Source organism: Corvus moneduloides, chromosome 1, assembly GCF_009650955.1.
Source record: "Corvus moneduloides isolate bCorMon1 chromosome 1, bCorMon1.pri, whole genome shotgun sequence".
Taxonomy (NCBI): Eukaryota; Metazoa; Chordata; class Aves; order Passeriformes; family Corvidae; genus Corvus; species Corvus moneduloides.
The window spans coordinates 1,300,082-1,326,617 of NC_045476.1; the positions used below are offsets into that span (position 1 = coordinate 1,300,082).

The window sequence follows — 26,536 nt, forward strand, 5'->3', positions numbered from 1 at the left end:
TTTCCTGCAGCTCCCAGGAGCCAGAGCCAATCCATTTTTAATTCCATTTCTTCCCTTCTCTGGCTGATTTCTGCCTTAGGGCAAAGCACCTCAAAGAGGCAAAAAGCTGGAAAGAGGCAGGTGGGAATTCTAATTCCCAGAACGGTGGGAATAATAAATATTCTATGAATATCCGGCTTTTAAACATTCCTGAGCGGAGCTGTCCTTATTCCCAATAATTTCTCTCCTCTGGCTCCCCACAAAATCTTCCCAGATCCCAAACAGGACCTGCCCAGGTCCTCCCTGGGAATTCTTAATGTTGGAGAAGTCCTCTTGGATCCTGGAGTCCAATCATGATCCCGGCACTTCCAGGCCCACCACCAACCCACAACCCCAGGCAGCGCATCCATGTTTTTGTTGAACTCTTCCAGGGACAGGAATTCCATCATTTCCCTGGGCAGCTTTTCCAACGCTTCACTCTCTCAGGGAAGAAAGAAATCCCGCAGTTTTCAGAGAAGCAGCCCCCAAAACACTGGGAAAATGCCACAATTCCCAGCCCTGCTCCATGAAATATTCCAAATATTCCTGCTCTGCCTCTCCAGAGAGGGAAAACTCCTCTCCGTAGGTGGCCGAGAGCTTTGGAAGCAAATCCCAGGTCAAGGATATTGGAAAACTTCCTTTCCAAATCCGAAGCAAAGTTCAGCGATTTCCCGCCCAAGGCTTTTCCCACGGAATTCGGGGATTTTTTGGATGTTTGTTTCTGAAACTTTTCCTGTAAACTTTTGGCATCCCTGGGGTTTTGCATCCAGGAGTTTTCCAGCTTTCCCGAGCTCCTGCAGAGCTGGAATCATCAGGACAGGCTGGTGGGATGAGATGGAGGAAGCTGATTCCTGGATTTGCCAGGGGGAGCTTGGGCATCCATGGCTTTTCCCAAAGGAATTGCTGTGTTTGGAATTGCATGTGGGATCTGGGAACATCCTGGTGGATCAGGGATGAGCCTTCGGAGCTGTGCCCAAGCTCTGTTTGAATTCCTGGACTCAACATCCCAAATTCTTTTCCCTTGGAATAAAGAAGCGAGCTGAGCTAAAAACCTGGGATAACTCGGGATAACTCGGGAGCAGGGAGAGGGAATCCACAAACCTTCCTTTGGCTTCACTACAATTTGGGATACAGGGAAACATCCCAGCCATGGTGTGAGGCCGGACATGCCAAAACTCCCACAGGAGGAGTGGGAATATGTGGGAATTTTCCATGGGAAGAGGGCTCAGGGGTCCTGTGGAGGAGCTGGTCTCTCCCCACAGCTGATCCTTGATCCAGCCTTTTCCATGGAAGCTGGAAGGATGGGACATTTCCCCGGGGCTCTGGAGCTCATCCTGGCACCCAATCCCATTTCGGTTTCTCGGATTTCTGGGATTAAACAGAGCAATCCCACACCCGAGTGTCCCAGCTGGACACGGAGTTCTGTGTTTCCCACAGGATTCTCCCGGATATCAGAGGCTCCCAGGGACCTGGATTTGGAGAGGGAAAAGGCAGGAAAAGGGACCGGCCCGAGGCTGTCCCCAAAGCGGTGTCCCAGTCCTGCTGAGCTTTCCCAGGAATGCAAATCCCTGTTCCTGGCCTTCTCCTGCAAAGGTTCAGCTTTGCCGGGAGCTCGGGAAAGGGGGAGGAGGCAGCTCCTGGGAGCATCCAGAGGGGGATCCCCGATCCAGAGCTCGGGAAGAGGAGCCTGGCAGGGAAGCAGCTGCGGCTCCACAGCCTCGGGATCCTGCCAGAACAAACAGCAGCGCCCGGGATTCCCGGGAATTCCACACGGGAATTCGCTCCTGCCTCGCCGGGAGGGAGGGAGGGAGGGAAGCACCGCCCGCTCCCTGCGCCGCTCCCAAATCCCAGTGCTCACATCCCAAATCCCTGTGCTCCCATCCCAAATCCCCGGTGCTCATATCCCAAATCCCGGTGCTCATATCCCAAATCCCCGGTGCTCATATCCCAAATATTCTGTGTTCCCATCCCAAATCCTGGGCGTTCCCATCCCAAATCCCGGTGCTCATATCCCAAATCCCGGTGCTCCCATCCCAAATCCCCAGTGCTCACATCCTGAATATTCAGTGCTCCCATCCCAAATCCCGGTGCTCCCATCCCAAATCCCTGGTGCTCATGCGACACTTGCTCCTGAAATTTGGGCCAGGATGGGGGGATACAAATTCCCAGGGAAATGGCGGTGAAACAGCATCAGAACTGGAAGTTTTCCAGGCATCTGCTCTGGAGAAACAGGGAAACGGGAAAAGAGAAGGAAGAGGAAAGGGCAGGAATATTTTCCAAAGCCTTTCGGGTGTGTCCCCTCTGGAGCAGTTGCGCAGCGTCATTCCCAGTTATCCCAGATTATCCCGGGAAGCTCCTCTCTCCTCCCTGCACTTTATCCCTGTTCCTGGCGTGCCCTGAGTGGCCTGGGGATCCTGGGATGGAAGTTTTCCATGCGAAAGGATTCCTAGGAAGTCTTTGGAGACAGCTCCTCCCTGCTTCCCCATTCCCAGCCCAGGAAAATCCACCCTGGAGCCGGAGCCGGGTCTCTCCCGGCTTTTGCACTATTTGGGATTGGCCGTAGATGGCAGCAAATGTCTCGCAGCTTCCCGCTGAGTTGGCTGCAGCCGGGAAAATTCCCGCATCCCGGAAAATTCCCGCATCCCTCTGCTGTGCGGGAATGGGCCCTTCTCCAAAGGGAGCGGGAGCGCAGGTGGGATCAGAGCTGCTCCCATCCCGGGATCTCCAGAGAAGCATCTCCTGCGGGATCCAGCTCCTGGATCCTGGGATGAACTGGGGGATGTGGAGGGAGCGAAGCCTGGGGAGAGCCTTGGGAATAGTCCTGGAGCTGATCCAGGAGGGATCCTCCTGCAGGGACAGGACAAGGAGCAGCAGCTTTAAACTGAAAAAGGGGAGATTTGAATTGGGATCTTGGGAGTTGGGAATTGCTGGCTGGGAGGGTGGGGAGGGGCTGGGCTGGAATTCCCAGAGAATCTGTGGCTGCCCCTGGATCCCTGTGCACATCTGGTGTTGGAAATGGTCCTTTCCAATCCTCAAGGTCCTTTCCAACCCTGACCATTCCGTGATCTTCCCTTGCAACTCCAACTTCCCAAAATCTTGGAATATTTTGGAAAACTTGGAATCCATCTGACTTTAAAGCCGGTCAGAGTCTGGAAAATCCCCCAGGAGTGAGGGGAGAGAAACGGAATCGTTTGGGACCTTGAGAGCTTCAAGTTCCAACTTGCGCTGGGTTCTATTACCCAGAGAGGCACCCAGAGTCCAGCTTGGAGATAAACTGGAATTCCCTGCATCCATTGTTTAGGCACGGATCTGTTGGCACGGGCTATTCCGAGACACAAAACCTCCAGACGGAATTCCCGCCGTTATTCCAGCACAAAGCCCATTTCTCACGGATGAGATCCCCATCTCTTTTTCGGGAGGCATCCAATCTATTTTTTTCTTTTTCGGCTGCAGAGGAGTCTGTGCTAAATTTAAGGCCCAGACAGGAGTAAATCCATCATCCCAAAGTCACGGGCCTGGGTGTGCCCCGAAATTCCCAGTGCCGCTCCGAGCGTTTCTAACTGGGGCACCAGTAACGTGATATCCGCACGTGCTGGGAGCCGGATCCGTCGCGATATTCCTGGGTACAAACCCCGGATTGTGGCTGTGGGATTCTCGAGCGGGCTCTCGGTAAGGGATCCTTCCCCAGCTGACGTCAGCGGGGCGGCTCGATTTCCACCGGCCGAAATTCCAGGTCTTTTTGCCGTGTCTCGGAGGGGCTGGGGATGCTGGGAGAATTTGCGTCATTCCCGCTGTGGTAGGGCTTGGAAAATAGCACCGAGGGCTGGAAAGAAATGCAGCCCTGCTTTTCCCAGCTCCGGGATGAGGAGCACAAAGGGAACATGCCAATGGATGTTGGGGTTCTACGCGCTCCGGACTTGTTGGGTTTGGATAACTCCGAATCAGACCTGGGAATGTGAGGCTTAAATGTCCTTTTTCCCTTTGGTTTTAAGCTGAAGGAGGGTGGATTGAGATTGGATTTGGGGAAAGAATTCCTGGCTGGGAGGGTGGGGAGAGGCTGGGCTGGAATTCCCAGAGAAGCTGTGGCTGCCCCTGGATTCCTGGCAGTGTCCAAGGCCAGGTTTGGAGTGCCCTGGGATAGTGGGAGGTGTCCTTGTCCATGGCAGGGATGGAATTGGATGATCCTTAAGGTCCTTTCCATCCCAACCTATTCCATGATTCCCTGATGTGTGACAGCCAGTCCAGCTTCAGCCGGGACTGGGGTGACTAAATCAGGGTCAGTTTGTCCTGGGAATGACCAAGGGATTGAGGGACACCTCTGGATCTCTGGTGGGATGCGGCTGGAAGGATTCTCCTCCCAATGATGGAATGAACCCGGGGAGAAATCCCATTGTCAGGGTATCCCTGATGTCTGAGAAAAGTGGGATGAACCAAGCTCAGCAATGACCAGGAAAGCCCAGCTTTGGTGTCGGAGCTGGGATAGTCTGGCCTAAAGTCCGAACAACACGGACAGAGGTGGGAAGTCGGGATCACGGGATGTTGTGGATGGGCAGGGCAGGGAGGGTCTCCTAGGGAATGAGGTGACCCCAAAAAAGTGGAGTGGTCCCCTGGGGATGGCTGGGAAGGCTCAGCTCAGGGAATTGGCACTTAAACCCAGCCCAGGGAGAACAAGGGCTTGGGCTGGTCGGGACGACTTCAATGCATCTTGTTTCCCAAAAAAAAAAAAAAAAAAAAAAAAAAAAAAAAAATAGGGAATGGCCTTTTCCAGCACACAGGCAGAGCTCCTGGCAGCATCTTCACAGCTGTGCCCAAAATTCCCAATCGGAATAGTCACAATTACGAATATTCCCTGATGGCAGAGCTGGGAGATTTCCAGAGCCAGAAAAACTTATTCCTTTCCCCTCTGATTTCCAGAGTTTTCCTTCTCTTGTTTTCTGATGGAAAATCCCGGTTCACCTGCAGGGGAGCAGCGCAGGAGGCACCTGCCTGGCTCGGGTTTCCTTTCCCAGTATTTCCATGTCATCCTGATCCCAGAGTCACAGAATTCCAGACTGGTTGGAGTTGGAAGGGACCTTAAAGACCATTCCCAACCCCATGGGCAGGGAACCTTCCACCATCCCAAGCCTCATCCTTGGACACTTGCAGGGATGGGGCATCCCATGAGTCCTGCTCGGGTCTCACCTTCCCCCAGCCCCCCGACATCCCCATGATTCCTATGGAATTCTTTTCCCTCTGTTTCTTGTTGACAGCCAGGTGGAGCCTCCAAAGCAGGATGTGAGCAGTGGCTGTTGGAATCCCTGCGCCAACCTCATCCCAAAAAACCCCTGTTTTCATCCAGACAAAAACTCATTGCTTGTTTTACGGGCTTGTGGATGGGCCTTGTCTTGGAACCCAAAGGGAATTTCTGGAAAAGCTTTCAGCTGGGACGGTGAAATACAGGCAGATATTTTTAGTGTGGGGTTGTTGTTGGGGTTTTTTTTCCTTCCCATAAATCATGAGGATCTGCCTTTGTCCATGCTGAAAAGGTCACGGGTAGCCGGGAATTTTGGCTGTGCCGGAGGGATCAGCACATCCTTAATCCTGGAAAAGGTGATGGAATCTCAGGTGGGGGGTCCCCATCGCTTGGTGATTAATGAGTGGCTTTTTTAGGGAAAGCAGCAGCAGCGGGAAATAAATCCCAGCTCCCGCCAGGTGATCCATGATTCCCACCGCAGAGCTCTGGCTCCGGCAGGGAGCACTTGGAAGCAAAACTCGGTTGCAACACTTTTAAGGAGGCCGTGGCTTATCAGGAACATCTGTCCCTGCCTAAGCCGGGCTGTTGGCTTTATAAAGCCTGAGTTACCGGGGAAAAGCCAGGGAACTGGGAAGAGCAGTTCTGGGAACGACCCGTGGAGAGGGTGCCGAGGAGCGGCAGGAAGGCGAGCGAGCCCCGTTGGGTGGCGGAGCCGCTCCCTGTGAGCTCATCCCGGGCTCCCTTTACGGCCTCCCAGGGAAAAGAGGCACTTTTAGGGAATGATTTAGGGAATGATTCATGGCGCTGTTTACGTGTCTGGCTTAGGAGGAGATAAATCACTCCTGGCACTGCAGGCACCGCCGGCTCCAACAAAGCGAACCCTGCTGGGATCCGCTTGGGATTTCATTTGGGATTTCATTCGGGATTAAACTCCTCTCGCCTCCAGCGGCGTGTGGCCCCAGCCCAGCAGCAGAGCAGGGATGGGGCTCATCCCATATCCAGGGATAATCTGGAGGGAAGGAATGGGGCAGCCCATGGGTCTGGGTGCTGCTCCAGAGCCAGAGGGGTCCCCCAGCCATCACTCATCCCAGCAGGAATACAAATCCCAGATATTTTTAGCAGATCTGGGCCGGCACAGACGCAACCCGAGGTGCCCAGTTCCAGTGGGACGTGCACGGATCAGCTGGATCCTCCCAAAACGGGACTTTAAAAAGGCTTTGGGCCATTTGGACTTGTCTGATATTTTTGATACGATTCCAAACACAGTTACAACTGGGAAGGCAAGTGTGGAAGGGATAGAGGAAGGGTTAGATGGGATATTGGGAAGGAATTCCTGGCTGTGGGGGTGGTGAGGGACTGGAATGGAATTCCCAGAGAAGCTGGGGCTGCTCCTGGATCCCTGGAAGTGTCCAAGGCCAAGTTGGACACTGGGGCTTGGAGCAGCCTGGGATAGTGGGAGGTGTCCCTGCCCACCGAATGGGGTGATGTTGGATGATCCTTCAGGTCCTTTCCAACCCAAACCATTCCCTGATTCCATGATTCAGCAGTAGGATGTGTTATTTCCTCTGATAATCTCCCTCACCCCACTCCTTTATTCCATGCTTTCCATGGAGATCTGTCTCAGCCTGGCTTTCCTTGTGTTTATGGATAGTCTGGGACAGCAGCGTGCCCCGGAATTTGGGTCCCTGATGGATCGGGAGAGCGCTGACTCATGGAGCAAAGGCGTCACCACCTGCAGCCTTGAGTCTCACAGGGAAACATCCAGGGGATTTTCCAAGCAAATCCAACAGGGAGGCAAAAATAAGAAACCTTCAGGGATCGACCAGACTGAGGCATCTGTTGTTCCAAGAGAGGGATGGAAACCAGGAGCTGGAGTCAGGCTGGGAATCTGAAGAGACAGGAAGTGGCCAAGGCCAGGTTGGACGGGGCTTGGAGAATCCCAGACTAGTGGGAATTGTCCCTGAGGCGGCACTGGATGATCCATAAGGTCCCTTCCGACCCAAACCATTCCATGCTGGTGCCGGATGTTTGGATTCTCCAACACGAACCCGCAGCACCTTTCCCAAATGGGATTCCCTGCACGTGGCTGGGATTCCTGCCCTGGATAAGATCCATAACCGGGATCCTTCCCGACCTTGGCCAGGGAACCGCCCGTATGACACCAGCCTTGCCTGGGTGACATCCAGCCCTGGAGGTGACCCCTCCCACCCCAAATCCTTCTTTTCCTGCCCCGACAGCCAAATTTCTGGGATATGGAGCTCATTGGCGTCAACGGATGGGCACAGCCCCGCCCCCACCACGGCAGCTCCCATCCTGAGGCACAATTCCCTGCCCAATCCATGCTGGAATGTGTCCCTTCCATCCCCGGTGTCTCCTGGGCCGTGCTCTCAGTCCTGGCCGTGCTGCCCAGCGTGTCCCACCCAGATGATCCGAGGATGATCCCGAGGGAGCAGCTGCTGGCACTGGGAGCTCTCCGGGGTTTCCCCGCTCCTGGCCGTGGCTCCTGGCACACACGGAGCAGCGGGAATGTGGCCTGGAGCCCACAGTGCTCCACGGCCTTGGCACAGCATTCCCAGGGCACGGATTCCGCGTCTCCCTGCGGTCCAATCCCACCAGCAGCCGTGGGCTGGCAGGAGTCAATCCCAAATCCCTGCTGGGGCAGCGGGGAGGGATGTGGGATTGACCATTCCGGCAGAAATATCTCGGGAGCATCCCCTGAGCCCCTTTAGGGCCATCAAGGATGGGAAGGGGGAGTTTTGCTTCCAGCTGGATTTCTCTGGATGGGAGGGAAGAAGGGAGGGCTGCTCCAGGTCTGTGCCTCTGGACAAGGGAATTGCTGGGATGAGGGTGCAGCTGGATGTTGGAGCAAATGCTCCAGGGAAAGGAGCAGGTTATCCTGACCTGAAGGGTTTGTGGTATCCCAGGACTCCGAGCTGCAGCAGGGAAGTTGTGCCAAGATTTTGCCTCTCTCCCCAAATTCCTGAGCTGCCTGAGGCCACGGAGTGATCCTGTGTTGATTCCTGGTCAGGGCTGCTGGAAGGTGAGGAGTTGGTGTTTTTGAAGGACGAAAAACCAGGGAAACGGAAAAAAAAAAGGGGAAAAAAGGAATCCATTCCAGCATGATCCGGAGCAGCTGTTTTGGGAATTCAGTAGAACCTTTGGATAATTTGCCCATGGGAAAGCTGGAGTCTCCAAGCCACGGGAGTCAGGAATTACCTTCAGCTGCCATGGAAGCACCGGGAGCAATCCCAAATTTCTCAGAATTTCTCACAGATCCGCTTGTCCAGCTTAAATTTAATCCTGCCTTGGTCTAGGCCTAGTCCTTGATCTCGAGCGTAGCTGAGTTAGGCTTGGCTCGTTTCATGGAAGTTATGGAGAAGTGGGGATGTCTCCAGCTAGGCCAGGCCTTCTCCAAACCGGAGGGGAGAACAGGATGGGATTCATGGGAATATCGGAGACATTTGTCTTGGGATTAATCATTCCTGAAGCGCGGAATGCGAGGGGTGTTGTTTGTGATCCAGGAACAGAATTCCGATCCCTGCTGATCCCTCTGCACCAGCTCCATGCTCTGACCCCTGGGAAGGACATCCCTGTCCAGGCAGCCTGATAGGAAGTTCTGGGAATTCTCTCCTTGCTGGGAAGTTGATTTTTCCATAGCTCAGCTCTTGGGTCCCACCTCGTTTGCCCCAGGGGTGGAAAGTGGGAAATCCTTTGGGAGAGACAAATGTTCTCCCTAAATTCCTGTTCCTGGAAAGGCACCGTAAATCTCAGTTCTCCTGGATAAATGGCTGGTGCTGACTGCAAACTGTGGATTCTCAATCCTTGGAAGTGTCCAAGGCCAGGCTGGACAGGGCTTGGAGCACCCTGGGATGGTGGAAAATGTCCCTGCCCAGGGGTTGGAATGGGATGATCCTTAAGGTCCATTCCATCCCAAACCATTCCAGAATCATTTTCCCTTTCACCTTCCCAGCTATTACCCGGTGCTCTCCCAGCAGATCCCGGCATTCCTTGCCCTCAATCCCAACAAATCCGTTTGCCTGGAGCTGCTTTTTGAGCTGCTGCCAGGGAAGCGGCACAGAAAGGACCTCGTTCTTCCCGAAAATGGGGCCCATAAACGAGGATGAGCGGGACCTCACCGGGGACGTTTGGGGTTTGCTTTCGTGGCTGGGACATCGGCCAGGGAATGGAAATTCCAGAGGACATCCTCATCCTACCCCGCGGGCTCTGGAGGGGCAAGGAAAGGGAGGAAAAAGGGATCCAAAAGAATTTTACAGCCTCGGGATAAAGTCGTTGTGTCCCCTTCCCTTTGGCATTTCTGCTTTCTCCGGACACGGAGGGAAAAGCGACATTCCCAGATCTTTTCCCCAAGAGGAACTTTTATTTTCCAGCAAAACCCAGCACTGGGAAGAGGGGAGGGGATGATTGAGCAAGAGGAGCAGGTGGGATTTGATTGGAAAACTGGGAAGCGCAGGGAGGAGCCTCCATCCCTTCCAGGTGCTCTGGGGTGGGATTGCAGGAATGAAGGGAAAAGCTGCGCCTGTGGAGCCCCCGGGCTCCCGCATCCCTCGGGATAAAGCTATTCCTTGGAAAAACTGAACGCCAAGAAGCTCAGCGCAGGAATTTCTGCAGAGGAAATTTAGGGAAAGCTGATTTAAAGGGATTTGCTGGCAGCTTTTAGAGGGATTTTTAGAGGGATTAAGTCTTCAGGGACAGGATAACCTCGACCTCTTCCTCCAAAACAGCTGGATTTGGGAGCTGGACATGTCTGGGACAGTTTCTGCCTTCCCTTGGATGCTCCTCTTGCTCCCACAATTCCCATCGGCAAAAACTCCTCCTCAAAAATCCTTCCAGGGCTCCTGAGTGGCCAATTAATGGGAAAAAAAAAAAAAAAAAGCCAACCCAAAAAGGCTGATCCAATTTATTCCAGGTGTTGGTTTGAGGATGGAATAAATTCCAGCTGCTCTGGGCAGGTAGAGACTGTAAGAGGAGCTCTGAGGGAATAGCTCAGCTTGGTGAATCCCATCCTGGATATTCCCAGTTTTCTCTCAAGGCAGGGAGTACTGGGAAAAATAGATCCTTATATTTATTCCTTTCTCTTGGTTAAAGGTGTTCTTCAGGATGAGAGATTTTTTTGGGGGGGATAAAAAGGCGAAGGCTCGTGGGAATTGGAAAAAAAAATCAGCGAATGGGAAATGTTAAAGATGGGAATCTTGAGGAGTTTTTGGCTCTGGGATTCACTGGGATGAAAAATTCCTTTTATTTCCTTTTTTCATTGTCCTGAGCAGCAAGTGCAGGGAATTCCTGGAATAAACGGTGCTGGACTGGAGGAAATCCTGGATATTAATGTGGATTTTGGGATTCTCAGCGTGGCACAGGGGGTCTGTGGCCTTAAAAAGAGAGGAAATCCATGGATATTGATGAAATTATCCCTTTTGGGCCAATTTTCCATCCTAGCCCAGTTCCAGGAGGTGACACTTGAGGGGTCAGCAGCAGTTTAGGACATTCCTGGCCCTGGAATGTGCATCCAGAGTCCGGATTTTCCCAGCTCCTGCTGGATTTGGGCTTTGCTCATTTGTGTGATCCTGGTTTGGATCTCCTGGTGGGATTTGTTGGGATTTTTTTCAGTCCTTGTTCTTTTTGAGTCTAAAATCCTGCAAATTAGGGATGAATTTCCCTCCTTTCTTCGTATCCTATGGACGTCTCATCCTGGCACCTCCATCCCTGTTTTCCTCCCATCCCACGGGATCCAAACCCCCCCCAAAGCAGCGGCTGCTTCACTCCCAGCACTTCCCACTCATTCCCAAATCCTTCAGCCCCACTGAAGGGCACTCCTGGAGGTGAAGCCGCTTCTTTTGGTGCCTGGGAATCTCCAGATTCCCAAGGATCGGCAGAAACGATTCCTAATGGTTTTAGCAAGGCCGCCCCCCGGCATGTTTTGGGATCAGGTGTTGGGATTGTTTTTCCAAGGGAAAGCTTTGCCCAGCCAGATCCAAATGTGCCTTGGATCAGGAAGGCATCGTGAGGAAAACATTCCCGTGGATTCCTTTAACCTTGGACAGCCAGGCTGGGAGGAGGAGCAGGGAAGCTCTGCATTCCAATCAGGAGATCCAGGGCAGGAAAATCCAAGGAAAATCAGGAAAATGCGGTGTCAGGGAATTAAAATTCCTCCAGCAGCTGGAAGATCCAGAGGTGCTCCGGGTTTTCCAGCTCTGGGTGTTTGTGCTGTCCCACCTGCTGTCCCTTGATCCCAAATCTGAGGATTCCAGGGTTGGATAATCCTCAGTCCCTGGGGATCTTTCAGCCCCATGGAGGCACTGAAATGTCCCCACGAGGAGTTGGGACAGAGGGAATGACAAATTCCAGACCCCCAGCTCCCAGCCTGGATGTTTAATGGGATTTATCCAGCACCATTCCGTCATTTTCCTAACAGCTTTTGAGAACTGATGTCTTCAAATCCCAGGATTTAGTGAAAATCTCTGTTTTAATCCATAAATTTATAAACTTACTCGCGTTCACATTTCAACCCCTTTGGCTGAGGGGAAACTCACAAAGTCAGGCCCTAAATGGATTTTTTTATCCTTTAGACCATTTTTTGGGAGGAGAGGAGGGAATGTGGGGTTGGTTTTGGTGGATTTTTTTTTAAGGATCAGGCAGGTTTAGGAAATTAAACCTGAGCTGAGCTCGGAGCTCTGCCCCTGCCCAGCTCCAGGCCCAGGACTTAGAGATTTTTCCCTTTTATTTCTGGGAACTGAAATGGGTTTTCTGTGCATCCCTCCAGGCACAGCCAGAGGAGCCGAGGGCTGAGCGTGCTTGGGATGAATCGCTCGGAATTCCTGAGGTCCCATCCCTCTAAATCCAGCCTAACTCCTCCAGCTTTGGCGGAATCGCTCCGGTTTTGTACGGATCCGAACGCCAGCAGGAGCTGACCCCGAGCTTTTCTGTTCCCAATCCAAGCTGAAACGAGGGATGGTGCCTTAAATGCGGACAGGCCGAACATCTGGGAAGGGCTGGAGTTGTTCCCATTAACGTGGACGCGGTTTGGAAGCGACTCCCGCGTGTGAAGGGTTTCGAGCCTGGATTTGTTCCAAGGACACGAAAACCCAACTCCTGTTTGACTCCCAGCCCCTTATCAGATTGAACTCCACAGCTGCGAGTCCATTGCCCCCCGTTCCTCTCCCTGGGAGCCCGCTGGGAACTCGCATCCCGGTTTATTTGGGAGCTGGGATTCATTAACCCTCGTTATGTCTTTCGGAGGGAGTTTTTGTCGGGAGTTAATTGGCCCTCAGCTGGTTCCTGTTACCGGCTTGGCAAAGGGAATGAGCTTGAAAGGAGGGAAGGAACCTGGGTTCGGGGTAGGGATGGCTTGGGGAGTGCAGGGAAATCATGGAATAGCTGGGTTGGGTTGGAAGGGATCCAAAGGATCATCCCATTCCCACCCTGCCATGGGCAGGGACACCTCCCACTGTCCCAGGCTGCTCCAGCCTGGCCTTGGGCACTTCCAGCGATCCAGGGGCAGCCACAGCTGCTCTGGCAATTCCAGCCCAGCCCCTCCCCACCCTCCCAGCCAGCAATTCCTTCCCAATATCCCACCCGAATCCCATTTTCCAGTCCTGTCCCTCCAGGCCTCGTCCCCAGTCCCTCTGCAGCTCTCCTGGAGCCCCTTTGGGCCCTGCAAGGGGCTCGGAGCTCTCCCTGGAGCAGAGGGTGGGAGACGCTGTCAGCTCCCAGCCCTGCCTGGGGCAGGCCCCTCCACACATTCCTGGGATTCAGGCAGGATTTTATGGAGCCTGATGCCTGTGGATGGAACCTCCGTGCCGAGGAGGAAGCAGCAAGGGAGGTTGTAATTCCTAAGAGGAGAGGAGTCCTTGACATAAATTAGTTACTAGGAATGTTTTCCTCCTGGATTATCAGCCTCATCCCTGCAATCCGGGATGCTCCATCCCAGAATTTCCCCTGTGCAGCTTCATCCCTGCAATCCGGGATGCTCCATCCCAGAATTTCCCCAGTGCAGCCTCATCCCTGCAATCCGGGATGCTCCATCCCAGAATTCCCGCTTCCACGTGCGAATGTGTGCGACAGGGGCACTCCCAGCCCGTGCTTCCATCGCCACATCCATGGATGATAATTCCACAGAGCTCCTTGGGACACAACCACAGAGCAAACCGGGATTCCCAGGGCGAGGCTGAGGAAATCATGGATGCACGGGAGGGTTTGGAACTGGAATTTCACCTCTCTGTCCCCTCCTTGCAGGTGGATGCCGACGATGTCATCACCAAGGAGGAGCAGATCTTCCTCCTGCTGAAGGCCAAGGCCAAGTGCGAGCGCCACCTCAAAGCCAAGGTGCCCAAGGTGCACGGTGAGTGTTCCCAAATTCCGGGCTGGAGCTGGATCCACCCCTGCTCCACCCCCAGCCCTTCCCTCAGCCCCACTCGCAGAGCTCGGAGCAGGGAGGCAGCTGGAGGACCCCAAAGCGTTGGTTTTTCAGGATAGGCCATGGAGAGGAGGTTCCAGCGCGAGGGGTTGGAAAGCGAAGTTGTCCCAGACTTGTTCTGCTCCAGGATTCCAAATGCCAAGGGTTCAGGAGGATGAGGAAGTTGTGGAGTTACAGCCCTGATCTCGCAGGAGAGAGCATCAACCACCAGCTTTCTTGGGATCACAGAATTCCAGAATGGTTTGGGATGGAAGGGACCTTAAAGATCCCATCCCATGGGCAGGGACACCTCCCACTGTCCCAGGCTGCTCCCAGCCCCAGTGTCCAGCCTGGCCTTGGGCACTGCCAGGGATCCAGGGGCAGCCACAGCTGCTCTGGCAATTCCAGCCCAGCCCCTCCCCACCCTCCCAGCCAGCAATTCCCAATTCCCAATGTCCCATCCAGCCCTGCCCTCTGGCACTGGGAAGCCATTCCCTGGGTCCTGTCCCTCCAGGCCTTGTCCCCAGTCCCTCTGCAGCTCTCCTGGAGCCCCTTTAGGCCCTGCCAGGGGCTCTGAGCTCTCCCTGTGTCCTTCCCTTCTCCAGGGGAACATTCCCAGCTCTTCCAGCCTGGGTCCAGAGCAGAGGGGCTCCAGCCCTGGGAGCAGCTCCGTGGGATCCTCTGGACTTGTTCCAGAGGAGAGCCACAATTCCAAATCCCAAAATTCCTTTGCAGCAGTGATAAGGGAAACAAAACATCGCTCCAAGACCTTTCTCCTTCCACGCTCTCTCTCCTCGGAAGGGCCCAAGCTCAGCTGAGCCTCTTCCTTCCCCTTCCTTTCTATTTTGGGCTGGAAAATCCTTCCCAGCTGTGGGGCTGGAGGGAGGAGGAAGGAGGGAACTCTCTCATGCAGGGAGCAAAGTCCTCACCCCCCGCCGGCTCCTTTCCTCACATTCCCAAGTGTCCGTTCCTGGAGAGCTGAGGGACCCTGCACCCCTCAGGGTGGGTGTCCCATCCCACTTCCCTCGATTTCCCGGGAAAATGGGACAACCCATGGAAAAACGGGACAACCCACAATGTTCCTGCAGCTCAGCTCTCTCTTCCCTCAGGGAGTGCTGTGGGAAAACCGGGAGACAGAGGGAATTGTCCCCAAATCCAGCTTTGCCACCTGGTGCCTTTGGAAAGGCCAGCAAGGGGCTGTGAAATCCCAGCTTTCCTTTGATTCCAAGCCTCCTGTTTTCCATCAGAAAACCTCAAGCCACATCCTCTTCGGCTCCTCCGTCCCCTCACCCCGTGCCCAATTAACACCTCGTTAATGAGCACATGTGCAAAGGCATTTCCTGCTGCTGTCTCCCTGCCCACCTGGGCCTGCTCCAGCGCCCCTTTTCCAGGTTTGAGGCAGCATTTGGGATCGATCCCCCTTCGTGGTGGGCAGGGACAGGGATGTGATTGACAGCCAGGTTTTGGGCTCATTCCCTGTGGACAGAGCAAAGGAAGCAAATCCCAGGGATTTGGTGCTGGTGTGAGACCTGGCTCTGGGGCTGGAAGAGAAAAATTCCAACCCGTGGTGGTTTAATCCCGTGGACACAACTCCTGCCTCTGGAAAAAGCTGCTCTGAGCTCCTCAGGCTCCCTGCTCCATCCCCTACGGCAAATCCAATCCCAAATGGTCCAAGAGGAGGAATCACCTGGATTCCAAGGTTTTGGAGACTTCAAACCTTCATTAGCAGAGGCGAATTGGATCCAATTAATCGGCACTTATCCGAAGGCAGAATGAATTCCCCCTCAACCTTTCCCAAGGAATGTTTTTTTAGGATTTGGCAGCCCAGAAATTCCCCCTAGGAATTTCCAAACAAGGCAGGGAACCCAGACTGTCCCTGAGATGGTCTAGGGAGTTTGTGGTCCCAACAGAGCGTTTTCCAATTTGGAAAAGTCCTTCCCACTTTCCAGAGGAGCTGCCATCCACAGATTTTGGGATTTCAGATGTCCTTGGACACAGGGAAAGTGGTTGGGTCCAGCCCTTTCCTCCTTGGATAATCCGGAAATTGGGACGCAGTGTCTGTTTTGGGATCAGGGACACGCAGATCCGTGGCCTCCTCATCCAGAGGGAGGATCTCATCCCGCTACCTCTTCCCTCACTGCAGATCCCAAAGAAAAACCAGGGAAGGACAACGATCTCCCCAGTTATGACGCTCCAGCTCCTATTTGCAGACAGGATTTAAAAGGAAAAGTGCATGAGGCAAAGTAGGGTTGGTTTGGAGCAAAATAAATCCTGGGCGGTTTTTCCACTGGTTTCCCATGGTCAAATCCATGCTGGGTTTGTCATTCTAAAGAAGGAAAAAGGACAGGCCCATGATGAGGCAGAAATTTGGGGAGATCCTAAGGAAAACACATCCCACAGTTATCCAAGGGTGGGATTTCTCCAGCTTTTCTTAAGAAGTTTGTGGTGAAGGAAAAGATCCAAGTTCAGCTCTGCTGGAAGGGATCTGCCTGCAGAGCCAGAATCCCTCTGGGATCATCCTGGAGCAGCTCCAATCCAGGCCCAACCCTGCTGCCAGCCCGGGGGTGTCGGATGTTTGGGAAAGGAGAAAGTCCCTACTTAAAATTCCTGACCCAAGGCAACAAGGAGCAACTTGGGACTCGAGGGGGATCTCTCCAGGGAAACTCCTCACCGCTGGGGTCATAGGAAAAGAGTCTTTGACCCCATTCCGGAGAGTGGGAACATGGCCTGGCTGGCAGGGCTGATATTCCAAAGTCTTAGGGGGCAAAAAGGTTAAAACCCTCTAAAATTCCAAACTTTCTTCAGCCGCTGTTTACGTGTACAAGCTCCAAATTTCCTTTTTTTCCTCTCTAGAAAGGTTAAAATTCTGCTTTACGGGAGGATGAGCTCCCTGCTCTCCTCCTGGGATGGCTCACAGGGATCCTCTGGCCACCTCCCAGGTGTCCCTGAGCCCTGGCTCCTGATCCATGTGGCTCCCACGTGGATCTGTGCCGTGGGCAGCGGAGCCTGAGCCGCTCCAGGAGCTTCCAAAGAGCCCCGTCAGGATTCGTGCGTCATCTCCACCTTTGGCTGAGGCACTGAGGGCTGGAGACCCAAAAATTGAAACCAAAAAAACCCCAAACCCCTTCCCCCACAAGCATTTGGTTTCCTCCTTTTCTCTTTTCTTTCCCCTCCCCTTTTTTCCCTTAAATTTAGTCTCCAGATGAAAGCCTTTGGGAAAGAACAGGAAACCCGAACATTTCTCTTCTCCCTACACAAATATTCCATCCCAGCCCTGGTGGGCAGCTGATGCCACCCCAAAGTTAAACCTGGAAGGGGATGAAGTGAAATTCCCAGCCCGGAGCCATCAGGCCTGATTTTTTTTTTTTAATCCATGAATTAAAAGCTTGTCTTTCCCTGGTTTGGAAAAGGAGATGGGACGTTTTGTGGGGAAAGAAGCGGGATTTTTGCACAACCCTGTCATTAGCAAAGGCCATGGGCAACTCTTTCTCTGAGCCCGAGGTGTTGCAGCTCCAAATTGGGTTGTTTTTTTAATAAATAAACTTATTTTCCCAGGAAAGGTGTTATTTTTAGTTGGGAATCTGGGTCTGTTTACCTGGGTTGTGCATCCCAGTTTGGCTTCATTGTCCCTAAAGGACCTAGACCCGATTCCAGACTCTCCCTGGGCCTGAGGAACCCCAAAATCTGCTCCTGGTTTCCTCTCCAGAGGCTCCAGCACCATTCCCTGATGCCAGGAGCGTCCAGAGGCTGGGAGAAGCCTCAGGAACCTCAGAAATTAATGGAGACAAAGGCATCCAGAGCCCTAAACACCCCAGCCCTCTATAAATCCATATTCTCTCCAGCTATTTCCATCTTCTCCCAGTTTCTGTTCTCAATCCTTGTGGATCAACAGTGCAGATGTGCCCCAAATTCCACAAAAACCCCAAACCATCCCTTGTGAACATATCCCCAGCACAGTTTTGTCCTGGAAAAGCTGTCACTGCCCCAGTGGACACCAAATGGAGGGTCAACATGGACCAGGAGAGCTCTGAGCATGGAATCACGGATGAGGAGAGCTTTCGGGATGGAATTATGGACCAGGAGAGCTTTCAGGATGGAATCATGGACCAGGAGAGCTTTGAGGATGGAATCATGGACCAGGAGAGCTTTTAGGATGGAATTATGGACTAGGAGAGCTTTCAGGATGGAATCATGGACCAGGAGAGCTTTGAGGATGGAATCATGGACCAGGAGAACTTTGAGGATGGAATTATGGACCAGGAGAGCTTTCAGGATGGAATCACGGACCAGAGTGTTCCTCTGGAGTGTGAGGGAGTTCAGAGGCATGGATATGAACCATGATGGACTTGAAGGAGCTGAAAATGGGATGTGGCCTCTACCCGCAAAGTTTTATGGGCCAAGAATTCCCAGTCCTATTGAGGAATATCCACAGAGCAGACAAATAGGTCTTGGAACACATGGGAGGAATGGATCTTGGGAATTATGAGAGGCACAGCTGGTCCATGGTTTAGATTTGTGAAGGAACACAGGGAAAGGGTGGGAAACACTCCAAAGGGTGGCTGAACTCTCTCTAATGCTAATTATCGACCTTAATTTAATTGGTATGAGTGATATTACCCCCTCTCCGAGGGAGGCTGGAGGGCTTTGGAAGGACTGGATGTGCTGGAATGAGGAAAGAATGGGATGTGCCAGCAGTGGCAGGTCGGGGGGTTCCGATGGGATGGGGGAGGTTGTGTTTCTGCTCCTGGGTTGGGAATGCAGGGCCGGGGGGGGATGGGCAGTGTCTGGAACCAGCTGGTGAGGTCAGGAAGGTGCCTCCGGAGCTGGGTCATGCCAGGAATTGTCTGGTGACGCTTCTGGCCTTGTGACTGGGCTGAGCCGAGACAGGCTGTGACTTGGAACAGCTCCTGGCCCCCGTGTCCCCTCCGATGCCCAGTGCCTCCGGGGCTGAGCGTGGAAGGGGTGTTCTCCCAGTAAACACCGGGGTGAAGACCAGCGAAGGTCTTTGAGCGGTGACGGGCAGAAGCTGCCTCCATCCATGGCCATGGAACTTCAGGAGTGGGTCCAGTGGAGATGAGGAAGGGCTTGGAGCGTCTCCCTGGCCTTGTGGATCAACAGTGCAGATGTGCCCCAAATTCCACAAAAACCCCAAACCATCCCTTGTGAATGTATTCCCAGCACAGTTTTGTCCTGGAAAAGCTGTCACTGCCCCAGTGGACACCAACTGGGGGGGTCAACATGGACCAGGAGAGCTTTGAGCATGGAATCATGGATGAGGAGAGCTTTTAGGATGGAATCAGGACAGGCTGAGGGAGCCGGGGCTGCTCAGCCTCGAGAGGAGCCCCAGCTGAGAGGGGCCCTCAGCCCTGGCTGTCCCTGGCTGCAGGGAGGGCTCAGGGCAGGGCCCGGGCTCTGCTCCGGGGCCCGGCAGCGGCACCAGAGCCACGGGCAGGGCCCGATCGCAGGGAGTTCCACCTGCACAGGAGGCAGAACTGCTGCCCTGGGCAGGGCCCAGCCCTGAGCAGAGACCAGAGGGGCTGTGGGGTCTCCTCACGGGGATATTCCAGAGCTGTCAGGATGTAATCCCGTGCCCTGAGCTCTGGGATGGCCCTGCTGGAGCAGGGAGGTGGCACCAGGTGCCCACTGTGGTCCCTTCCAGCCTGATTCTGTTGGATCACCTCCTTCCATACTATCCAAACAACCATATCCCTCACCCCTTCCTCCAGCCACAGCCCCTACAGATCCATACGTCCCCAAATGCAGCCCCTCATCCACCCCCTGCCCTCACAGCCAGGTTTGAAATCCATCTGCAAACCCCCGAACTCAATTCCTGCCCCTCCAAGGCCCCATTCCTCCCCCTTCCTATCCCAAAACAATTCCTCCCAAAAAGATTTCCCCCCTCTTCCCATCCCAAAACGATTCCTCCCCCTTCCTATCCCAAAAAGACTTCCCCCCTCTTCCCATCCCAAAACGATTCCTCCCCCTTCCTATCCCAAAAAGATTTCCCCCCTCTTCCCATCCCAAAACGATTCCTCCCCCTTCCTATCCCAAAATGCTGCCTCATTTTTTTTGGTCATTCCTCCCCGCCTGCTTCCAATGCCCCAAATGTCCTTCCCGTAATGGAGTGACCACAATCACACAGCGTATTCCAACTGTGGTCTCCCGGGTGCCGGAATGAGCCGGGCTGATTTATATTCCGTGCCCCTGGATAAACACCTCGAGCCCGTGTTTGCATTTGTGCAGCTGCCAAGGAGCCTCGCAGATGGTTTGAACGTGTTCTCCACATGCAAAGTGTCCCATTCCGGCTGAAATGGGAATTGAGGCTAGGGGGGAAGGAAAGGAGCAGGAAAGGAAGGGAAAAGGGGGATGGGATAGGAGCGGGAAGGAGGGAAAAACTCTCCGTGCACCCTGAGGGGGGTTATCCCAAATTTGCTCCTTCTTTTCTCTCTTCCACCAAAGCAACCTCTGGGATTCTGGCTTGGCTGGGAGGGGGGGGGGGGGGGGGGGGGGGGGGGGGGAGTGAAAACAAGGAGCAAAATGAGGGAGGCATTTGGGACAGCCCCTTCCAGAGGATTCTGAGATTGGCCTTCCTGCCTTCCAAAGGGAAATCCTGTAGCAGTGACATCCAAGAGAGTTTTTGCTTGCTCCCATCTTGGAATGACAGCAAATTCCATTCCCTGAGATCCCAGCCTTCAAGGGGGAAGGAGAGATCCAAGAGATGTCCTGGTGGATAAGGAGCTGTCCCTGAGCCTGGGACAGGAGCCAATGGGATCCTGGAGGGATGCCATGCTTCCCTTCAGGACTCATTTCTTCAGGAATGTCATCCAAGAGAGTTTCTGCTTGTTCCCATGTTGGAATGACTGCAACTTCCATGCCCTGAGATTCCAACCTTCAAGGGTGAAGGAGAGGTCCAAGAGATGTCCTGGTGGACAAGAGCCAGGGGGATCCTGCAAGGATCCCATGTTTCCCTTCAAGGCTCATTTCTGCAGCACTGAAGTGGTCAATGATGGCCTCAAAACAGGAGGAATTCCAGTGCCATTCCCGCTTTCCCTGTCCCCATCCGGGAGATACGCAGCTCTGAATTTGGAGGAGCTTCACCCACAGGCAAATCCCTCAGGGATAAAAAGGATCATCCCTCTGGCATTGCCTGGACGACGGATACGCTCCCAAAACACTTTGGGATATGGGATATGTGTGAGATTTCCTTGTTTTCTTTAGAGTTTATGGATTCCTTTGGACTTCCATTATCCGTGAATCCTACTATTTCTTCCAAGGAAAGCAATGGTTGACTTTTCCAGTTCCCTGTCCTGAACCACCTGGATCGATCCAAACAGCACAGTGGAACCCTTGAACTCATTTTCACCAAAATTCCAAGAGCTTTTCCATCGGCTTTTCCAAAGAATTGGATCCTTTGGAATTCTCCGTGCTCTGGAATATTGTTACCAGTGTCTCAGGAGGAACTGGCTTATTTTTAACGGGCCAAACTTGCCCAGTTTTCAGTTTTCTTCTTGGAATTCATTGTGGATCTCCTTGGAGAAATGACCGGGAGAAAAGGAAAACAAAGGGAGAGGCCAAGTTGTGATTACTGTGCATGTTTTTATAAATTCAGGAAAAAAATGTTTGGAGGAGATCTTTGAGCAAACAAACAGAAGGGAATGGCTTGTTTGGATTCCAGCACAATGGGATAGATGGGCTTTTCCCTTCCTGTTTTATCAGAGATTCATGGAATGGTTGGGCTTGGGAGGAGCCTTAGAGATTATCCAGTCCCACCCCATTCCAAGGGCAGGGAGAGCGGCCACTGTCCCAGGTTGCTCCAAGCTGGCCTTGGACACTTCCAGGGATGGCGCATCCACAAATTCTCTGGAAAAGCTGTTCCAGTGCTTCACCAGCCTCATTATAAAAAATTTCTTCCTTGGAATTCGTTGGAATGAACCCTCCTGTGGTTTAAACGCATCCCTCCCTGTCCTCCCAGGAGGTCTGCGTAGATGGGAGGAACGGAGGGATTCGGGATAGGACAGGAGGATGGAGGGTTTTGGGATAGGAGGATTGGAGGGATTCAGGATAGGAGGAAGAGGCGGATGGAGGGGATCTTCTCTGGGACACTGAGGGGACAAACAGCTTTTGGCTGCGTTAAACCCCAGGGATGTGGATCCAACAATCCCAAAGTGTGGCTGCTCCTGACATCAGTCCGTATTTCCATTTGAAAAACGTTTTCCAAGTGCTTCAGTCAGGGTAGGAGCTCCTCAAATCATTCCAGGAGCTCCAGAGGCACCTGGCTTGACCTGTGGATGTTCCTCACCAGGTTTCCCTACCTGTAATCCCTGCTCCTGACCCAAATCCTCTCTCCTACCCCCGTGGCTCCCAGAATTTCCAGGAAACAGCCGTGTTATCCTGAGTTTTAGGGGGGTTTCCAGGTAGCAGCTCCCAAATATCCACCTGCCCTTCCTTTAACTCATCCATCACCGGGCAATTCCAGGAAGGAAACGATCACTGAGACGTTTTATCCCTCCTCCAAATTCACCTGGAATGGCTTTTCCAAGCAAGGAGCGGGGAGAGAGAGGCCGGAGATGATGTGGAGATGGAGAGGAGGGGGAGGAGATTTCTCTGGGGTGGTTCAGGTGTTGGTAACAGCGACGGATGATTTTGTTGGGAAGCTCAGACACTTCCCGAATTTTGAGTCCCGCGGGATTCTTATCAGCTTTAATGGCTCAGTTCCAGAGACCGGATCCTTTCACGAATCATTCCCACGCAGAGGGAGAGTTTTAAATGCAAAACTCATCCTTTTAGATATTTCTAGGGCAGCTCTCGGCTCCCCAAATTGTCCCCACACAAAGCAGCATTCCAGAGGTGTCCCACCACTGTTCCCTTCAGCTTTTTGGGATGATTTTGGGCGGCTCAAAGTACCCAAAAATAAATAATTGCAGGGTCTGTTACCAGTTTTCCACGTTTCCAGCACGAGGAGGGCGCACCCACCACAAAATGATAAAATTCTTATTTTCTGGCCGAAGATTTCGGTGTGATACAAAATGAAACCTCTTAAAAGTGAAATTACCCTTGGGAAATCATGAAGATTTTGGAAAAGTGGGCGATTTTCTCTCATTTCGGAGCACTTTTGGAGGAATATTTTTTCCTCAGAGTTGTTTCTCCACTGTGCTTCCTTTAATGTTTACCCAAATTGATTTATTTTGCCATAAGAACTGGTTTTATTTTAAGCAAGAGCACTTTGAGGGCTCCATTAAATCTTTATTTACTTTCTTGTCTGCAGAAAAGACCTCAAGGACATCAACATTTTATTCTGAGCCAAATTTTGTGGGGCCCTGTGTTAGTTGGTTTTATTTTTTTTTCCCTTTGTCTTTTGTACCTTCCAGAGAACCGAAAAATAAACAAACCTTTTTTTCCCAGTGTAAGTTATCCTGCAAATAACGAGTCAGAGGGAAGGGTTTTCCCAGTTTCCATGAATGGGAAATGCAGTATTTTTCTTCTCCTAACGGGACTTCAGGCAGAGAAAATGCAATATTTTTTTCCCCTCTTTTTTATCACGTGGGTGTGGAGGAATTTTAGCTCCTTCCCCTCACTCCCCCTTGATGTTCCGAAGAAAGGCTGGGATTTGTCGGGTCCTTTTCATCCACACGAAATTAGAGATAAGAAATCAGCTGCTGAATGAGATTTTCAGTGTTTGTCATGTCCTAAAACCCACCAAGCTGAATAAATCGGTGTCGGCTCTGACCCTGGAGCAGCCAAAGGGCTTTAAAGCATTCCCGGTTTTCCTTTAATCTTGGGAAAGCGCATTGGTGAGGAAGGGTGGATTCCTCGGTGGTTCGAAGCTTTGATTTTCATGGGATACGTGGAGATCTTGGCCCTGCTTTGGATTTAGTTCCTAGAGGAGTTTTTTGTGGATAAGGCAGGTGGTTCCTGTCCCTTTGGATTCCCGGGTAACTCCTGTGTCCGACTCTTGATAAGCTCCTGGCTGAGGGCAGACACAGCTCTGGGAGCAGATTTGGGGCAGATCCACCACTCTTAGCATTTCACTCCCAATATTCCACTGCAGCTGGAATTTTATGGCTGGGTGCAGTTATCCAGCCGAAAGCCGAGGAGTTCCCTGAGGACACAGAGCTGGGAGCAAGCAATGCCTTGGGGGATTGTGGAGCCCTTTGGAGGGACCTGGACAGGTTGGGGAGATGGGCAGAAAGGAAACTTCTGGAATTCAGCGAGGGCAAGAGCAGGTGCTGGATGTGGGGAGATCATCCCATTCCAACCCCCTGCCATGGACAGGGACACCTTCCACTGTCCCAGGCTGCTCCAAGCCCCAATGTCCAGCCTGGCCTTGGGCACTGCCAGGGATCCAGGGGCAGCCACAGCTGCTCTGGGAATTCCATTCCAGTCCCTCCTATCCTCCCAGCCAGGAATTCCTTCCCAATATCTCATCTAAATCTACTTCTTTCAGCTCAAAGCCATTCCCTGGCTCCTGTCCCTCCAGGCCTTGTCCCCAGTCCCTCTGCAGCTCTCCTGGAGCCCCTTTAGGCCCTGCCAGGGGCTCTGAGCTCTCCCTGTGTCCTTCCCTTCTCCAGGGGAACATTCCCAGCTCTCCCAGCCTGGCTCCAGAGCAGAGGGGCTCCAGCCCTGGAGCAGCTCCATGGATTCCTCTGGGCTCTCTCCAGCAGCTCCAGGTCCTGGTGCTGTTGGACCCAGAGCCAGACACAGTTTGTTCTTGTGGAACAAAACTTGGGATAATTTGCACCTTCTGGAGCCAAACACTAAGAAGGAATTGGCAATGATTCCCAGGACTTCTTTCTCCAATGGAATGCCAGCGTTGGCTTCTTCACGGAGGGCCCTCTCCAAGCAGGGGGACCTCGGTGTCACCTCTGCAGCTGCAGTGACTCCTCTTTGTCCCTGTTCTCTCCCACAGATGGCTTCTGCCTTCCGGAGTGGGATGGCATCGTGTGCTGGCCCGAGGGTGTGCCCGGCAAGGTGGTGGCCATGCCATGCCCCGAGTACATCTACGACTTCAACCACAAAGGTGGGTGTGGTCCCCAGGGCCGGCGCAGGACATTCCCGACAGCCAGGAAATCCAAAATTCCCTTCATCGTCCCTTTCTTCTCACACGGCGCCTCCCTTCCGAGCAGGAGTAAAACCAGGGAAGAGGAAGGGAAGGAGCGGCCGTCGTTTATTGCTAATGGAAGAAAAGCTCCGTTTGAGCTGAAATAACGACACATTTCCCGCACAGAATCACGAATTTCCCACACAGACTGGGACGTTCTAAGCACCAGCTACCTGCTTACAACAGGTTGTGAATCCCAGAGATTTCCAAATCTGGATTGATTGGATCCCACAAGCTCTGTGTAGCAATAGAACCCCAAAATATTCTTCCAGTTTTAATTCTCCACCTCAGGGCTCTGTTAATTCTGTGTGCAGAGCCCTGGTGGGAGTCTGGGAGCAGAATGTGGGAATTCCTCCTTATCTCCCTTTCCCTCAAGCTCCGCATTTCTTGGCTCACTGGCGATGCCGGGAAGTCTGAGGGTGTTTTTAGAAGCGATCGATCGGAGCACACTCGGCCCCTCAGTGAATGTTCCAAGCACCCAAGGAGGGAAAAAGGAGGGAATTCAGACTCTCTGCTTGGAGCAGAGCACTGCTGGGGCTTTCAGAAAGCAAGGAAGGATATTCCCAGGCATCCTGGCCGCTCACAGTCTGTCCTGACTATTCCATAAGGGACTGGGAACTGGGATTCACTCCTGGCTGGTGACCTCTCGTTCTTCACCTCAAAGGCCAGGAGGAACAAGGAGTCAGAGAATCCTGGAATTATTTAGGGTGGAAAAGCCCTCCAAGATCAGTCCATTGACCTCCCAGCACTGCCAAGGCCACCCCTGACCATGTCCCCCACACTGGGCTGGCAAATCCCTCCAGGAACGGGGGCTCCACCCCTGCCCTGGGCAGCTGTGCCAGGGCTGGACAGCCCTTTCCAGGAAGGAATTTTCCCAATATCCAACCTAAACCTCCCTTAGTGCAATCCATCCCTTTTTTTCCTCAATATTCCAGCATGGCTTGGATTCCTCACTTCACTGATATCCACTGGGTAAATCAGGGAGTGTGGGAGCCCGATGGAGACCCTTAGATGATGGAATCAGAGAATCCTGGAATAGGTTGGGTTGGACAGGACCTTAAAACTCATCCCATTCCCACCCCTGCCATGGGCAGGGACACCTCCCACTGTCCCAGGCTGCTCCCAGCCCCAATGTCCAGCCTGGCCTTGGGCACTGCCAGGGATCCAGGGGCAGCCCCAGCTGCTCTGGCAATTCCAGCCCAGCCCCTCCCCACCCTCCCAGCAGGGAATTCCCAATTCCCAATCTCCCATCCAGCCCTGCCCTCTGGCACTGGGAAGCCATTCCCTGGCTCCCATCCTTCCAGCCCAGAGTAAAAATCCCTCTCCATGTTTCCTCACACTCCCTAACAGCTCTCCCTCTAGTCCCAGGACCCATGGGATTAATCCCTGTTTTCTGTGAGGGGCTTTTAACGCACCCCTGATGCCACAATTCCCACACGGATATCTGAACAGGGATATTCTCCTCTACCAGCCAAATCCAAGGATGAAACCTTGCTCTCCCTTCCTTCTCCATCTCCATGAGGAGGGCACGGGTAAAAAAAATACCCCTGGACATCCCCTGAGCCTGGAAACGAAGAGCAAAATAATATAAACCACCCTTCTTTTCTCTTTTTTTTCCATAGGGAGAGATGCAAGGGATTCTGAGGATAATTCTGAAAACAATTCCGAATAATTCTGAATAATTCTGATAATTCTGAAAACCAAGGCTTCTCTCCTTGATTTGCAGACCCAACATCTGAACTTAAACCCTAAGAAAGCCCAAAACCCCAAGATCAAC

The 26,536-nt window shown here is 52.9% G+C and overlaps 1 protein-coding gene across 1 annotated transcript in view; it reads left to right on the forward strand.

The window, feature by feature from the left end:
* Nucleotides 1–26,536, forward strand: part of PTH1R (parathyroid hormone 1 receptor) — an 85,692-nt gene that overhangs the window by 19,792 nt on the left and 39,364 nt on the right. Inside the window, exons 2-3 of the mRNA XM_032129145.1 lie at nucleotides 13,502–13,607; nucleotides 24,568–24,678. Of these exons, the coding sequence (XP_031985036.1) occupies nucleotides 13,502–13,607; nucleotides 24,568–24,678 (217 nt within the window). The remainder of the gene's footprint in view (nucleotides 1–13,501; nucleotides 13,608–24,567; nucleotides 24,679–26,536) is intronic.